The sequence below is a fragment of the Egretta garzetta genome, unplaced genomic scaffold, assembly GCF_000687185.1.
Source record: "Egretta garzetta isolate BGI_Z169 unplaced genomic scaffold, ASM68718v1 scaffold256, whole genome shotgun sequence".
NCBI lineage: Eukaryota > Metazoa > Chordata > Aves > Pelecaniformes > Ardeidae > Egretta > Egretta garzetta.
The window spans coordinates 2150091-2167151 of record NW_009260073.1 but is presented as its reverse complement, the minus strand read 5'-3'; the positions used below and the strand labels follow the sequence as shown (position 1 = coordinate 2167151).

General features: G+C 43.6%; 1 protein-coding gene across 7 annotated transcripts in view; it reads right to left on the bottom strand.

Moving 5' to 3' along the window:
- Positions 1-4649: 4649 nt before the first annotated feature.
- APBB2 (amyloid beta precursor protein binding family B member 2) overlaps positions 4650-17061 on the bottom strand; it is a 107348-nt gene continuing 94936 nt past the window's right edge. For 6 of the 7 annotated variants that reach the window (XM_009641253.1, XM_009641254.1, XM_009641255.1 and 3 more), the window contains 6 exons: positions 11195-11309; positions 8205-8292; positions 7109-7192; positions 6476-6591; positions 5430-5609; positions 4650-4817 (listed from right to left, as the gene is read on the bottom strand). In XM_009641253.1, the coding sequence (XP_009639548.1) occupies positions 4650-4817; positions 5430-5609; positions 6476-6591; positions 7109-7192; positions 8205-8292; positions 11195-11309 (751 nt within the window). The remainder of the gene's footprint in view (positions 4818-5429; positions 5610-6475; positions 6592-7108; positions 7193-8204; positions 8293-11194; positions 11310-17061) is intronic. The other variant, XM_035896754.1, reaches the window with a different exon arrangement.

Here is a 17061-nt window from a genome sequence, read left to right as displayed (position 1 = left end):
TCATTTAGGTTACGCTGTTGTAGAAATGAAACAAGACAGCAGAGCAATACAGAAGGGCAAAGGTAGCTGTGGCCCTGAACAGAAGTTTTCCCCTAGGCAAACATTTAAGGTATTTGGCAAGTCTTGCCAGCAGCGTCGACACCGACACCGTGGTGCGGAATCTTAACCTGTTTGACATGTACCTGAGTCTGGATTTAGACTCATCCAGAGAAAATGTTTTAGCACCTCTATTTTTTTTTTCCTCACCCACAGCAGTCAATGTAGCTGGATCAGCGCTACCTTCAGAAGGAAAGATGTGAATGATGCTGCACCGGCAGCGTGGACAGCGGGCTCTTGGTCACCAGCTAAGTACCCTTGCTTCACTGAATGGGTGAAAACTTCTTTCAGCATTTTAATGGGAGCCAGCTGTCCTCTTCAGAGGCATCACTTACCTGCTGTATATCCCCGTGAGTAACCCATGCTCCTTAGCTGTTCCCGCAGAAGGATGAACTCTGCTCTTGTTTCTCAACAAACTTGTAAGGATAGAACTAGACCTGTCTGCATGCAATGCGTAGAACGGAGGAAAAAAAAGTAATCCCGATTTTATTTCAAAACCATCTTGGAGAGATTTCTACATGTTAGAGAAAAGGAATGGACAGCAAGGAGATGAGGGTTTTATCAATAGGGTTGTTAAATGTTTGAATAAGCTTACAGATCCTGCAGTTGGAGAACTAAGCTATTTTTTTAAATCGAAATCTGTATTGTTCATTTATTAAACGTAATTAAAATTACTTCTAAATGAACATACACGTCTGATGACAGAATTTCTGGGCTACTTACTTACGTGATACACATTGTGATGTCCCACATTGGCCTCATCTTGCTTTCAGGAGTCTGAGTCTTTGAAATGGTGGGGAGGCTACCCCGGTCAGAATCCCAGGGTCCTACCACGACTCTCAAAGAGCCGGTAGGGAAGATTTTGATTCTGCAGGTCGCCAGCTTGCTTTGTGTGCACCCACCACCGCGTGCTGGCAACACCCAGGGCTGAGGTCAGATGGGCCTGTGCGCTCAGTGAAACACTCAACGACTTTTTACAGTAAAGCTGTACCTTATGTAACTCCTTCTCTTTAATCCATGTCTGTATTTGGACTTGTCAGCTAGATGCTGCCAACGCAGCTATCCAGACGCAAAGGTGTCCATTGCGCTGCTTTTGCCTCTAACCCACCGGCATGTTTTTCCCTCCCCTCAACCACAATCTGAAACAGAAGAAATCATTTCCCAGTTTCATGGACCAGTAACAGTTGAGACAATCATTTTACGCAGCTAAATTTATTCTCAGAACAGATTACATTTAAATGTGGAGAAGTGGGCCAACAGCAGGGAAAATTGTCCTTTTCGGTGTCAGTCAGGTGCTTTACCTAAGACTGAGCTCTGCTCATAAACGGTGGGTGTGCTTCCTTCTTTCCTACTGCTGTTAAAACAAATCAAACCTGCTTTTGCTGACTGTACAGCACAATGTGTTAATTAACCTGCCCAAGAAAGGAGTAACGGGGTTAACAGTAACGCTGGAAGGCTGGGCCCATATTAGCTGTTGAAATTAAGTTCTCTTTTCCATGGGGGGGTGACTTACACTTTTAGATCCCCAGTTAAATCATCTATGAAACGCTTGATAAAAATCAAAAGGGACGTAAAACTCTTAGTGACGCAGAACTGGCATAAACGAGAGACTCCACAGCTTTCCCTCCTCTCTCAGGGAAGGGCGCATCGTTCCAGGAGGGCCAGGTGACTGCACACGAAGCACAGGACTAGGAACTCATTTCACTGCAAACGGGTTCTGTGCCCTTCCAGGCAGTTTTTGTTATTCCTGTCTAACCCCCCTGTGGCCTTACATCTCCCCCACCCCCTTGCTCCCCCCTTCAACTGGAACAGGAAGCGGCTTACGTAAAACCTACAGCCAGCGCTGCCGCGCTCAAAAGAAAGGCTTTTTATCTCTAGTCGTTGACTGGGAATATAGATCTCCTTGCTTCTGCAAGGGAGCATATGAATGACATGACTGGCATGTGATACTTACCTCTAACTTACTACTGGCGTTGAAAAAAAAAATTAAGAAATTAGCTTTGCTTTACATGATTTTTCTACAGACTTAGATAAAAATGCGACTATGAATAATTACAAAGCCTGCCTTGTTTTAGGCAACCTACAGTGTACAGAGTGGAGAATGTTACAAGCGCACGTCCAGTAAAGACAATACATCAACATAACAACGCAGGGTATTTCAGTAAAAGTAGAATAAATAAAATAAAAATATTTTAAGCTGTATTTAACAGGTTAATTTAAAATATGGCATCAGACATACAAGGCATAATGAACATGGCTGCCTGCCTACACAACCAGTATTATAAAAAAAAAGGCGTAGGTAACTGAGGGGTGGCTAGAACATCAACTAAACCGGTGGCCGCTGCTGAAACACGCACACATACCCTGTATGTACTGTTTTGGCCACGGTAAAAAGGGTGTCTTAATATATCGTGTTCCCAAAGCTAACGGGCTTTGCAACATTAGGCTCCGATTCTGCAATCGCACCCCTGGGTGTGTATTTAATCCCTTGGGGAACAAGGAGCGTTACGGAAGCGCAAAGGCCGGGTACAGTCAGACCGTTAAGCGCACTACTTACTTAAATATTTGCAACAATCAACAACATTTTGTTAACAGAGACAAAACTCTTAAAACATACATTGGCAAGTTACTTCTGCCTTCCCCCCAGCCCTTCCTGCCATTCCTGCAAGCTGACGAGATGCTGACGGCAGGAATGGAAGTCGCAGGAACCTGAGCCTGGGGAGGGGAAACAACGGCCTCGGTGCCTGGGGTGCCAAAGCCCGGTCAGGGAGAGATTTGCCAGGGGCAGAGGATCAGCGCTTCAGTGGGCATTCTAGGGAGCTAAATGGAATTCCAACAGTTGCATAGCTAACCTTCCCCTGGCACGCGCTCGCACGTCGCGCCGAGGTCAGTTTCGTGATTCTGCATTTTTCAACGCAGAAATTTCTTGAGTCATCGTTCTTTTCCCATGGTGTTCCTAAGTTGCTTTGCCCAGGTGTTGCCTTTAACTTCTTTAAGCAAGGAAATAAAAGGAAAATAGTCTGTTTACGTAGTAAAATAAAGAATTCTTGTAGTAACAGCCTTGCAAATGTTCTTTTAAAATTACAGCATGACCCAATGTGCAGACTTGGGAGACAGTCAACAGTTTGGGACATACCTATAAATGGAGGCAAAACATTTATAATGCTAGGTAAAAATATCTTTAATGTTCCATTTCCAAAATTTGTACCAATCTGCAGGTCTGGACAGGAGATGGCAAAGGGAGAGACTCGAGATGCGTAACTGCATTTGAAAATTAGCCTGAGGCACAATTTTAAGGGGCAATACTGGGCTGACTTTGTCAGGGTCTGCAGCAGCCCGTAAGTCAAAGCAATTAAGATGAAGCCTTTGGAGCAAAAGCACTGTAGTCAGGTTGTACCACCTGAGGCACCGTCCTGCTAGGAAACAGCTCTCTCCTTACTTTGTCACAAGAGCATTAAAAGTAAAAGAAATTCCGTGGAATTTTGTAAATAACGAGAAATGTGGTTGTTCTTTTGTGGCACGTTAAGTATTCAGCAACAGACTCTGAGGGGAAGGGGGAACTGTGCAACCAGACGCTGAACTAAACATCTCATCAAACACTTGTATGGAAAAGGTACGCAATATTTTAGTCTCTGCAAGAGTCGTACGACAACAAAATTACTGACCAGTTCGTCCTTACTCCTGATTGGTTTGAGCCCTGCGTGAAACAAATGGTATTTTTGATGAATTAATGACAGATTTAGGAGAATAAATTTAACAGCCAACAGTTGCATTTGTACGTTTAAAGCTGAAAAGCTTCAGTGGATCACCCTGCAACTCGATTACTGAGAACGCTTCTGGATCTTTCAGCATTGGTTTGGTATTAAACACGATTCTTCTCTAAGACCACAACGTACAACCAGGAGATGAAATAATGACACCGTGATTCAAAAGCATGTCAGGGAGATGTTAAAGCGGTTGTGAGACCAATGCTGACAAACAATTTAAAACTTAACAGGTGTAGTTCTGTAAAAAATAAAACTTGGTATTTAATCTACAGTAATTCAATGGTAGCTAATCCTTGGTACCTACTCCAGTGTTGAAAACAGAGCAAAGTGCTGTAGGATTTCAGATTGGGTTGTGACAAATCCAGCTCAAGACGGTGGCACTATCAACTCTGGCATCGTTCACTCCAAGGACTTTAGCATGAGTTCACTGGGAGGGACGTGGCCATACTTTTTTTTTTTTCTTTCTTTTTTTTTTTGTTTTTTTTTTTTTTTGTGTGTGTGAGTTTTAGGTAATGTTCATGTATTTACAATCAAACAGACCTTCCATTGCTCATGATGTAACTCACTGACAGCAAAAAAATTATTCATGCTTCTTTTCATATCACACGATGGTGGCAAGAACGAGAGAACATGCTTGTCTAACATTGTTTCGATAAGGGTAAATTCTCTGAAGACAAAGCATCAGCAATTTGAAATGGAAGGCCAGACGTCGTCAGCTCAGTTTCCTTGGTGCAGCTACTGTTATCTTCAGTTAAATGTTAGAGGAGAATCTTCTCTCTTACGCAGCTACGGCATCTCAGTGACTGGGCGTTTCTGTTTCAAAGTGTCAATGAGGGACAACACTCCCCTCTTTACGTTTGTTGTAACTCTTCTTGTCACCGAGTCTGCGGGAGGTGGGGGCGGTCGAACTTTCTGTGAAGGAGGTCTGGCTACTAAGCACTTCTGATACCGTAACTGCAACAAAGCAAAAGCATTCTGCAGTCCTTACCATGTCCAATGCTTTCACAGAGCATTTTAAATACACTTTTAATACTTTTTCATTAAATACAGTCAACCCTCCATTTTGGCCATGACAAACAGCCCGGCTGAAGTTAATGGGACTCGGGTCTGTCAATCTGTGGGCAGAAACCATTCATTAGCATGTGACGGATGCTAAATCATACCAACAGCCCTTTGAAAACTGAAAATTAAGTTTTCGGGGTTCAGCTGTTCTTGAACAAGGATTATTTTCACCTCCTTGTCACTGGATTGTACCACAGGGCTCCGAGCAAAATGTTCTTCCAGCGTTCGGTAACTTGTGCAGTGGAAGAAAAGATTTCTAACTTGCACAGATGTTGCAGAGGTTAGGAGGGAAGATGACTGAAGGGGCATGGTTCACTAAATTGACATTTCAAACTTAAAAATGTTTGGGTTTTAACCGATTAAGTGTATCAGAACCCCAATTCCTATTTTTATCTTATCTTTTCTTCCTGAAATTAATGTAATTGCAAATTTGGAAAGACAAGTATTTACGGAGGCAGTGAAAAATCTCAGTGCTACTAGGCGCCTCTGAAGAAGGTCACTTACCATACAGGCTGCCTGAACAGCTTCTGATACATTGCCTGCATTTGGCTCACACCAAAAAACGTGGCACTCGAAGTGCTGGTTTCCGGTATCCATAATGAAGGCGAACGTGTGAACGTCCTTGCCTACTCCCATGAAGGACAGGAACCGCACACGACACTCCACCATGATTTCCTCTTCATTCTGCTTGTGAATCAAATGATTGATCGTTACTGTTGGGAGATTCCGTGGCACTTTACTTTCAATTTTAAGTTGATTAAACGGGGAACTGTGGAATTCCTTTTCATCTATCTGCATCTGCCCAGCATGCGCAGGGCTGGGCTCGATCTCCCAGGCTATCACCAGGAGACCAAGGCTTTGAGCATTAGTGCTGAGAATACTGTGCATTTGAAAAGCTGCTTTTTTTTTGGGGAGAAAGAAACAAAACAGCACGGCTGTCATGACTCCAAAACATGCTCCCCTATCACTGGTATCTTACAGAGACATTGGCTTAGCACCTCACCAACAGCACCTATAAAAGGCAAGAGTCATTGTATTAATCTCTATGGAAAGTGCTCTACAAAAGGACAGTGATGTAAACCACAAAATCTTGGCTTCCACACCAATTAATCTCTATGGAAAGTGCTCTACAAAAGGACAATGATTAAAAGGTTAATGGTTGGACTTGATGATCTTAAAGGTCTTTTCCAACCTAAACAATTCTATGATTCTATTATTCTAATAAGGTAAATACAGTTTAGAATTTAGGATTGCTACTTAGGGCTTAACCTACAACATTTTAGGCTCAAAATTCCTAGGAAGAATAACGCTGAATTTGGTTTAAGTATCTAAAGAATACTTGTAATAATTTATTTCTGAGAACATGCTTGGAATGGCAAATAAAGCTGAAGCTGATACAAGCAGTTAAGAGCCTCTGCAGATTCTGGAAAGAAATAAAATGCAAAATAAGCAAATGAATTCTAGCGTAAATTAACTCTTTCTACTAGTGTTTCTGGCTTTCAACACTCATGTTACGTTAAATGCGTTTCAGACAAGGCCATCTGCCTTACTCTTTCACTGATGACTGTGACGGTAGCATCAGCAACATTCATGGTAACCGGCATCCAGTCGTCTTTGCTAGAGGAAGCCATCAGACTTTCAATGGCACTGTTCAGAGTATCCATTCCTAAAAGAGAAGAAAATGCAATAACGAAAAGTAAGTATGTGAGTATAAGTAAAAAACTACAAAAACCATTTTCACATAGTAGTACAGAAATCAGATTGTTTTGGACTCCGAATTAAAATTAACTTGATGACGGAAGGAAGGGTTGTGAGGTTGGTTTTTCTTCATCTGCAAAACCAAACCGGGTGCCTCTGGCTTAGAAAAAGCAGGAGAGCATCTTGTTTATCTGCTGCACCATTTCAGTTCCCTAGGGCCCTTCTCATTAGTAGCAGAGCTCGTATTCAGAGAAAGCAGTGGAAAGAAACTCTGCCGCCTTGGCAGCTCCCAAAGTACTCTGGCTGCAGAACACCCACCCGTTCAGCTGAGGCCCTGAATATCGGATGTCTTCATGCCTGACCTGTGTGACTGAAGTACAAGAGTTGCTATCCTTCCAAAATCATGCATTTACACCTGGCTAGCCAGAGTCCAGCCTTTATGGTTCATGCAAGGTCCTTTGGAAGTCACGTTAGGTGTTACATACCTACAGGTTTAGCTACAGGCAGCATGCCTAGGTACTGGACGTGGAACTTCTGTACCAGTTCTGTCTTTGGTGTTGGGAAATCTACTGCATGGGAACACAAATCAGTTTCTGTTAATCAGCATTCACAGCAGGGAAAACCACTTTTATTTCGTCAATAACATAAAACAGTTTACCCAGTAATTGTACTCTGAAGGTACTGTATCGATTTAAACAAATTTTTACTCCTTCAGTAATTTCTAAAGGATTTAGGGATAACTTTGCATCACCTAATTCTTGATCTATGCTAAGAATAAGGCCACGTTATACTGCTGGCCTATTACAAAATAGAAGATGTAGAATGAATGTGTCTCTGAGACATACAGCCCTAAGTTTCACTGTGTAATTATGTAAAATCTGGAATCTCTGCCAATATGTTAAACCCAGTCTACGAGTGATCAATACTACTGTCTGAGCAGACAATTACACAAGTTGATGTATGGATTAGGAGTAAGATACTCAGTATAAACTGGTGGATCCAGAAGCATATGACTTCCTGTCAAGCTAACACAAAGTATGCTTGTTCTCCTGGAATGCTTTCAAAATAGCCACTGTTAAGCTGGGACTAATAAAGGCCCGCAGAGGCAACTTTCTTCTACCATGCAGTAGAGTGTGCAGAAGACCCTTACACTGGATGAAAACCCACTTGCACCCCTTGCCTTGGAAGCTCCTACAATAGATGCTGAAACCAAGTGATTAACTGGAGTATACTCCGGTTTTAAGGAGGATTTGGCCAATTTCTGCAGTGTCAAGCCAGAAGGTATTTTGATTTGAAAAGGAGAATACATGCAAGTACCACAAATAAGTAAGACTGCGCTTGCAACATTTGTATTTCAAAATGAAAGAGGAAATGCACAAGTTGACATAACTGAGCAGGACTCTGTTACTGTCAATGTAACCAATAAAAATGTTTAATGCAATACAGTAACAGGTTACAGTCGTATACAGTAAATAAAAGACAGTTTTACCCTCCTGACCTCTCCACCCAACATGCAGCATCAGAAACAAAACCTATCCAAACCAGGACCGTCCCAAGGATACCAGCTGTAACACACAGTACCTTGCAGAGGAACATCGAGGCTGACATTTGCCCTCTCTTGCAATGAGCTGCAAGCCATAGCTTTAGCATTCTTCCGTTCGGCCATAATCTGAGGAAGATAGTGATAATACAGCATTTTAATTTTTTTTTATATATAGTACAGTAGCAACTACAAGTTTAAATGTACGCCTTTTACAACCCCGGTTTCTGAAATCTGAAATGAGTCAGAAGCTACATGACTAAATGGGTTATTCTTTTAAAATAGCAACTTTAATTTTCCTCCAGTTTATTCACCATTCCTTAACTACATAAAGAACTTAAGTGGTGCCCAATCCTAGATGAAAGATAGACGGAGGAGGAAAAAAAACCTCCAGCCATTTTTATCAACAGCAAAATTGCAGTGAAGAGTAATACAGCAGGAAATATAAATATTTAACACAGAGAGAGGAGTGTTCATTATTCATGTTCCTGTCTGATCCATCTTCTCCTGTGTATAATTTTTTCCTCCATGTTTATGGTTCTTCTGAAATTAAAAATCCCATGCAAAAGACAACCTATTCTTCACCCAAAATGTATAATATTATCAAAAGAGGAAAAAAAAAAAAACAAAACGCTTCAAAATAACCACTCTGGATGATTATTCCCTACAAATATACGACTGAGAGGGGACCCCGGGAAGCTAACAGAGGTTTTCCAAAGCTCATATATGAAGCACTGCTTCTTCACACTATAGCTGTTAATTGTAGTTAAGCTATAAAGGTAACTGGCGTTCCAGGAGACGACACTTGGTCTGAAGATGCTTATAGCAAATTTCTCTCTTTTTTTTTTTTAGGTTCTATATTTTGAAAATATTTTCTGTTACAGGGCACATGATAATATTCTCTCCTGCAGATGAAAAATGATACATGCTAGCTTAGGAAGAAGCCCGGGCTCAGCAAAGAGGTGCAGTGTGTCTGTCAGTACATGCCCAGTACTTCCCTGAATCAGGATTACATTTGCTGCTGAATTCCAAAGGAACAGGCTCTACTTAACGTTTTTTATTCTGTGTTACTATTAGCTATGGTTTTAAATGCTTAGTTGCTCTCTTATCCAAAATAAATGCCAGGAGTTTCATGTCATAGTTACATATGAGACAGCTCAGCTCCCTTTCCGATACCCCTGTGTATAGCTACTGTGGCATTTACTTGCTGTTGATCTTGCTGGCCGAAAGCAGCTGTGGTAGGGCCTGAGTAGCATGTTTTTCCCTGCTAGACTTGCCAGAAACATCTGTGAGAAGTGAGAGGTGGAGGAGAAAGAGGAGGGACATAACCAGTCTAGGCTTCTCCAGTCAGCCACTGCTCCAGTCCCCAGTGTTAAACTTCACCAAGCACAGCCTGCAGCTCCCTGGCCAACCTGAGCAGCTCTTGGAGCCCAGCCACCTGCATTCCTCAGGCACCTTGCCACCGACCTGCCGGGCTTTGCGCAGTCGCTGGGCTAACTTCTGCCTCTGCCTCGGGCAAAACTCTGCTGCCCTGCAGGTGACAGTAACACACACTGGGTAAACGCTCACGCTGTTTGCATGAAACATCACAAGCTCAGCAGCCACATCTCCAGCACTGCAAAAATGAAAAATTTTTAAGACTACACAACTGGCTACAGAGAGGAATTTGGCATCACTCATTCCATTTGCTAAAGTAAAGACAAAATGTAAAAAGCAAATGACAGGCATACAGTAAATCAGCAGAATATTAAAACCTGAAGGTTTCCTAACTAGCTTTTCTAGAAGAGCTGTGACTCGCGAGGAGGGACAAGTTACGCAGGGAGAACCCACTTTTCCTGTGGTACAAACCGGCACTTTTTAAGGAAAACCAAAATGAGCAGCATAATGATTTTTAAAAAGGGGGGATGCAGCCTCAAATCCACCACAGCTCACTAAAAGAATAAAACCCAGTTTCAAGTCGATGGGTTTAACTGCCTCGCTGTAAAGCGTTACAATCAGATTTGCCTGCTGTAAAGGATGTGCTGCCTTGCTTCTGCTGCATGAAATGACCGTACAGAGGACACTCATGAACTGATCATGCAAGAAAACCAAAATTAATAACCAGGGAATGGTGGCAAATCTGTAAAGTAAAGCAACTGAAAAGAACAGTCCTCTCCAGCATTGCAGACAACACTACCACAAGCAGGTACTGAGATCCTTCAGTATTTGTAACTAGAGTAGCTTAAACCCCTTCTCCCCGATTTTTTTTTTAAGTGGGCAGAGTAACATTAGCAACTATTTTCCTGTCTGTCCTGCAAGACAATACCATTGAACAATACCATTCAAACAAGGTTTGATTTATTTACGGTGTTTAACATCACCATTTATTATTAATTGAAGCTGTGTGTTCTTTTCCCATTTTGAACCCGCAGCTTCTTCATTATGCAAGAAAACCTTCAGTCTCCATACACACTTGTCACATCATAAGCACGTATCATCCTCCTCAAATCTAAATGCTCACCTTCCCATTACTCCCATCCATTCGTGTCCTTTCCTTTCAAATTCTCTACAGTGTTTCTCGTCGCCCGTGATATAAACTAAACTAACACTGTGTACAATTGCTGATTGTATGTATCAGGCTTGAGGACCTCTGAAGAAGAGAAGACTGAGAGGGGACCTCATCAGCACATACAAATATCTTAAGGGTGGCTGTCATGAGGATGGAGCCGGACTCTTTGCAGTGGTGCCCAGCGACAGGACAAAGGGCAATGGGCACAAACTGAAGCATAAGAGGTTTCAGTTGAATATGAGGAAAAACTTCTTTACTTTGAGAGTGACAGAGCACTGGAACAGGCTGCCCAGGGGGGTTGTGGAGTCTCCTTCTCTGGAGATATTCAAAGCCCGCCTGGACGAAGTCCTGTGTAACCTGCTCTGGGTGAGCCTGCTTTAGCAGGGGGGTTAGACTGGATGATCTCCTGAGGTCCTTTCCAAACCTTGCCATTCTGTGATTCTGTGTAAACAGACAAATGCAGCTGACTTCAAATCCACTTGCCTTTGAGCAGATTTCGTGTAAACTTGTGGCGATGGCTTTTGCGGGTGTGTCACATCGAAACACATGACATTTCAGAATTCTTGTGTCTTTGTCTCTGGCCACATAAGCAAAGTCCCTGTGTAAACAAAGTAAATTAACACATAAGAAACAAGCAAAATGAATTAAGGCAGTAGAATCAGTAGTATCTCCAAAACGGCAAGTCCTGCTTCAATTTAACAGGTGTACGCTCGGCTGACAATAAAACACATGCCTTAGACATAGCAGATCTACAAATGTAATAAACTGCATACCCACGAAAGACATACCTAAAATTTGGTGCTTAATCTATATAATTAAAGAGCTCATTACAGTTTTGTAACCCTGGCAACTTACTGAACTTACAACCTGGAATTAAACTGCAATTGTAAATACATGGGAAAATTTACTCAAATATTTTATTATAGATGAGGTGGGGAGAGAATTACAAATTAAGACAGAAAACACACACAGCTCTCAAATGCTAAAAATTCTGAGAAACAGCTTACAAGATTCTAGTCAGAGAAAAATCGTATTTCAAAGGACTGTATAAAGTGTTTAAAATATGCAGATAGTAATTAGAGATCTGGCTGCATAAGGGAGATGTGAACCTGCTGAGCTTTGCTCACACTAATTGGCCTAAATTTCTGACCTTATTTTTTCAGAAGTTAAATAAAGCTGCCCTACAAAACAGATTTTTGCACTGCACTGGTTAGTCACCATGGCATGGTCTAGCTTTCTAGCATGGGTGATGGAAGTGCCAGGATTATGTTTATTTGTTTTCAGGCTGGTTAAGAGTCAGAGCCCTTCTGAAAAAGTCGAGGCAGTATACTGAGTCAGGAGGGAGCCTGGCTGTGCCTGGTTGCCATCCTTACTTGTACCAAAGTCTCTGCTCCCTGGTCTTGCACCTCTCTGCTTTTTCACGGCCTCTGAGCGACCACGGCCCAGTCCTTCTTTGTGACCCTCCTGCTACCTCCACGTTTCTTTGGGACTTTACAGCCCTAGCAGAGCTATGCTGAGTAGCTAACTAGAATTAGACCAAGATGAGCGAAGCTGGAGCTCCCAACAACAGCCTCTTATGCCTGCAGTCTGTTTTCAGCACCTTTTCTCTTTACACGTAAATAATTACCAGCAAGTTTCTAACTGATGAAGAGACAGGAGGGATATTCCTAACCTACAGGTTTTCTATATAGGAATACTTCAGTTTTATACTAAAGTCTGTAAATATCCTGAGCAGGGTTTAATGTCACATGGATTGCCAATTTCTTCCTTCACTGTAGATGCCCAGTGAATTGAAGAATTTTATATTGAAGTTATCCAGGGAGAACCAGAGACTGTGGCAGATGGATAGCCGGACTTCCAGCTCTGTATGAGATACGAACATCATCCTGCAGTTAAGTACCTTACCTGTATCTAATTCAGCAGCACTAGATTTTGTCATTAACAAGCCCTTGCAATGAAAGGGGCAGCTGCCCACCGCCTGGGGTGGCACAGGTTGTTCTCTATTTAACCACTTTGCAACCTGAAGCCTAATGAATAACACTTAAAAAACCCCACCAAACTAGCAGGAGCTGAGATTTGGAAACAATTCCACACCCCAGAACCGTGCAGAAACACAGTGAAGCTGAGGCACCTCTCCCTCTCACAGCATCCCAACACGTGGCGGCAGGAACTAGGGCACAGCAGAGAGGGGAGGCAGCGGGGTGGCACATGGAGTGTGGTGCCACCTGAACCCCTCCTGCACGAGAATGCAGCCCACGGGCTGCACCCGCTGTCGCTGGCTGCAGCACGGCCCTGCCAGCACGTGCGATGCAGGCACCCTGGGGAGGGACAGTGTTTCACTCAATTGCTCCTGACTTGCAGAAAAAAAAAAAAAAAAAAAAAAAAAATCACAAAGCAATAATCCAGGAAGGTGCTGTCTACTACAGAAGATGCCCTGAGGGTTCCCAGCTTCAGCCTCACCCCCAAGCACCTCAATCTGCAAGAGCCTTTCGGTACGTTGTTCCCTTTTGCTGCCCTGCAAGTTCATGGAGATGCTGAGTTCCAGCTGGAATCTTGCTCCTGGAAAAAAGCTGATGCTTTTTGGCTCATCTGTACATGTGCCAAGCCTTGCTTTAGAGTGGTTTCTTCCAAGCTTAAAGTTTCAAAAGCAAATTGAGGACTCCTAGCCGGACTCCACTAATAAGACTAACAGGAAGGGGGATGGCTCCGCTATGGCCTATGAAAAATTAGTGGCTATGGGGGAAAAAAGTGAAACCAAGAGCCACATAAAAAAACCTTTGAGATTTTTGCCTTTTGAAGTAAGCTTTCAACATTACCAATGCTCTTGAAAGACCTGCAGAGCAGGTACTTGGAAATGCTCAGGCTCATGAAAGTCCTGCAAACAATATCCTGAGCTCTGAAGAGACCTTGCCTGGTTCGAGAGCTGTAAGTGAGGAATTTCCAGACACCCTAAGCATTTGGGATTTTTGTTTTCTGTGTTTGGGTTTAGCTACCATCTTTTAAATGCCCTAAGTTTCAGACTTCACATTTTTGAGTCCAAATACATTCCCTTACAAATACTTCTAACTGTGATACGAAAACATTGTTCACTTAACAGACACAGAAATCTTCATTAAGATTTCCCCCCCTTTAGATGCAAGAAAAACTTGCTGGCAGCGACCATCACTGCAGGGTAGCAAAGACGCATGAACAAGCAGGCTGCTGTGCACATATTATTGGATCAAGGTCTATTCTTTTGGAGTGCAGACCTAACAGCTGAAACCTCTGTTTGCATTAACTTAAAATAACATTGAAAGCCATCTATGTGACCATTACATGGCTATTTATTACCATTCACAAGCCTTTACCTCAAATCGATACTATTCCTTTGAGGACTTGTTTACAAGTGATTTATGCATTCTTTTACAAGATGATCCCAGGAAGAGCATCCTGTCTTGTTTTGCCAACTTCCTTGCACTGGGCAGAAGCCTGTTTGAATAAAGAGAAATCTGTGCAGCCCCAGGAGCACTGCACAATACCAGGATTTCTAATTGTAAGGCCACCGCCTTCAAGGAGTTGGACAAACAGAGAAGATAACTTGTTCAAACCTTCTTTTATCATTAATAACAACTAAGATCAGACAAAGCCACCAAAGCAAGTCATCAGGGCTTGGAGGACATAGCACATTGCCAGCAAAACCCATTTATAACAGCACAAGAAACTGTAGTCCAACCTTTCATCGAGTAGTTCTGGCTATGCCGTGGCACACCACGACTGCCCCAATAAACTATTGTGCTTTGCTGTAGGAGACAACAACAGGCAGGGCATCTCCACTGCGCTGCCAAGTCCCCGGTGCATGGACAACCCCTGACGCCACATTAACTCTCACCCTGTAGAGGGTTTATCTGAGACCCGAGCTCAACTGCAAGGATTTTGAGCCTTAAGGGAATCTGTAAGATAACTAAATGCGTTTAGTCAGCATGTTTTCTCACAGTGGAGGTAGGACTCAAAGGACTGCAGAGATAAAAATGAGCCAAACAATTAAAACTGTGTTAAACTAAAGACTGAATTCTGTCAGGATCAAAGATTTTGGTCATAAAGGAACACAACGCATAATTATGCCACACAAGTGGGAAACACCTTCGATGAGAGTATTTTCAACAGCATTTTAAAGGCAGAGAGGTAGACTGGGGGCAGCCTGCTGAGTCTCATTTCTCTCACAAGCATAAATTTACTTTTCTGATCAAAGGAGACCAATGGGGAGGGCAGCACTGACATTTACCGAGCTTGCGCACTTTTCAGTAAAAACATCTCTCTGTTCCCAGAAGGCTAATGGCAGCCAAATGAATGAGCCACCACACAGAGCCTGGCTCAGTAACCTTTCTGAATGGCATGACCTGTGGTGAGGCAGGGAGGAGGAGTCTGATGAGTGTTACAGATGCGCTATCTGTAGTGCGATGCTCCAGGTGACAAGGGGACTCACCTGCCCCTTTAGTCCTGCCACAGAAGTGCCTGCAACCCTTTTGTGCCTGCAAGAGGAGGATGACAACAGTCCTGATGAGACAGACCTGCTCTGCACTTGCCAAAGGGCAGATACTGCCCACAAAGATGTTATTTTTAGTCAAAATGCAATGTGTTGATTTTCTGATGGAGCTGGTAGCGTGGTGGCAACCCCACTATAGGCCACCTAACGCTCTCCTCCTCAGACTGCTGCAGGATTTTTTTTTTCCCCCCCATGGTTTGGATTGGAAGGGACCTTTAGAGGTCATCTAGGCCAACACCTCTGCAGTGAGCAGGGACATCTTCAACTAGAGCAGGTTGCTCAGAGCCCCGTCCAACCTGACGTTAAATGTCTCCAGGGATGGGGCATCTACCACCTCTCTGGGCAACCTGTTCCAGTGTTTCACCACCCTCATCATAAAAAATGTCTTCCTTATATCTAGTCTGAATCTACCCTCTTTCAGTTTAAAACCATTACCCCTTGTCCTATTGCTTCAGGCCCTACTAAAATGTCTGTCCCCATCTTTCTTATAAGCCCCCTTTAAGTACTGAAAGGCCACAATAAGGTCTGTGCGGAGCCTTCTCTTCTCCAGGCTGAACAACCCCAACTCTCTCAGCCTGTCCTCATAGGAGAGGTGCTCCAGCCCTTGGATCATTTTTATAGCTCCTCTCTGGACCCGCTCCAACAGTTCCACGTCTTTCCTATACTGAGGGCCCTAGAGCTGGATGCAATACTCCAGGTGAGGTCTCACCAGCACAGAGTAGAGGGGCAGAATCCCCTCCCTCAACCTGCTGGCCACGCTGCTTTTGATGAGGCCCAGGCTATGGTTGACCTTCTGGGCTGCAAGCACACACTGTCGGCTCACATCCAGCTTTTCATCCACCAGTACCCCCAAGTCCTTGTCTGCAGGGCTGCTCTCAATCCCTTCATCCCCCAGCCTGTATTGACACTGGGAGTTCTTGAAGAAATGTTTGCAGCAAGTCCCCAGTGTGTGGACTGGAAAGCCTCTGAGGCTGTGAAAAACATCTCATCTTTGTCCTGTGAAATTCCACTCGCATTGCATCACCTTGAAGAAGTGCCAGAAATGCCACTTCCTGCTCGTGGGGGTGTTGGTGGCTGCTGGGAAGGTGCTGCCAGGGGCACCTGGCCCATGCCTGGTACTGCAGTGGTGCACACAATGCTGCCGTTGAACCTCTCCAGCCCTTGGTCCTGCAGCTTCTGTAAACAGTTCTACTTGTAACGGTATGCATCCATAAGCAAGGCAGTATAGCACAATTACAGGAGAAAATGAAACACCAGCTAGTACATCAGTTTCAACTACTGAGAGCTAATAAAACCCTCATGGTGGTGTTTCAGACTCACACATCAATGTTTCACTTTAAGTACCTGAACAGCTTGAACAAACTAAATCTGCTAATTACATGCGTGGATTGTGAATATGCATAAACCTTTAGATAATCGGGGCCTGCATCTGTAAATCTGCTGAGACAGAGGAGGAAATGCGAGTTCTTCAAAACCTGTGGTACTGCACCATGTGCAACCCTGCCAGCACCATCTGTTTTCAAATCAATCAAAATTAGCACGCAAACCGTCCTTCTCCCTTCTGACAGGGCACAAACAATACTACTGATTTCATTAATTCATGAAGTCACCTAGATGCCTGTGCGCTCACACGAGCAGTCCTACAGAGCAGCCCAGTAGCCAGGACCTGGGGATGGTGGCAAAGGCTGGTGGCAGCCAGCTCCTCCAACGCCAGCAGGAGCCTTGCAGTCTTGCTTTGGGCATTTGTTGGGAAAGCAAAACCAGCCTCTGTGCTCCCTTTTGGAGAAGAGAGGTATGGCTTTGGGGATTCCCAAGTATCTGCTCGCCA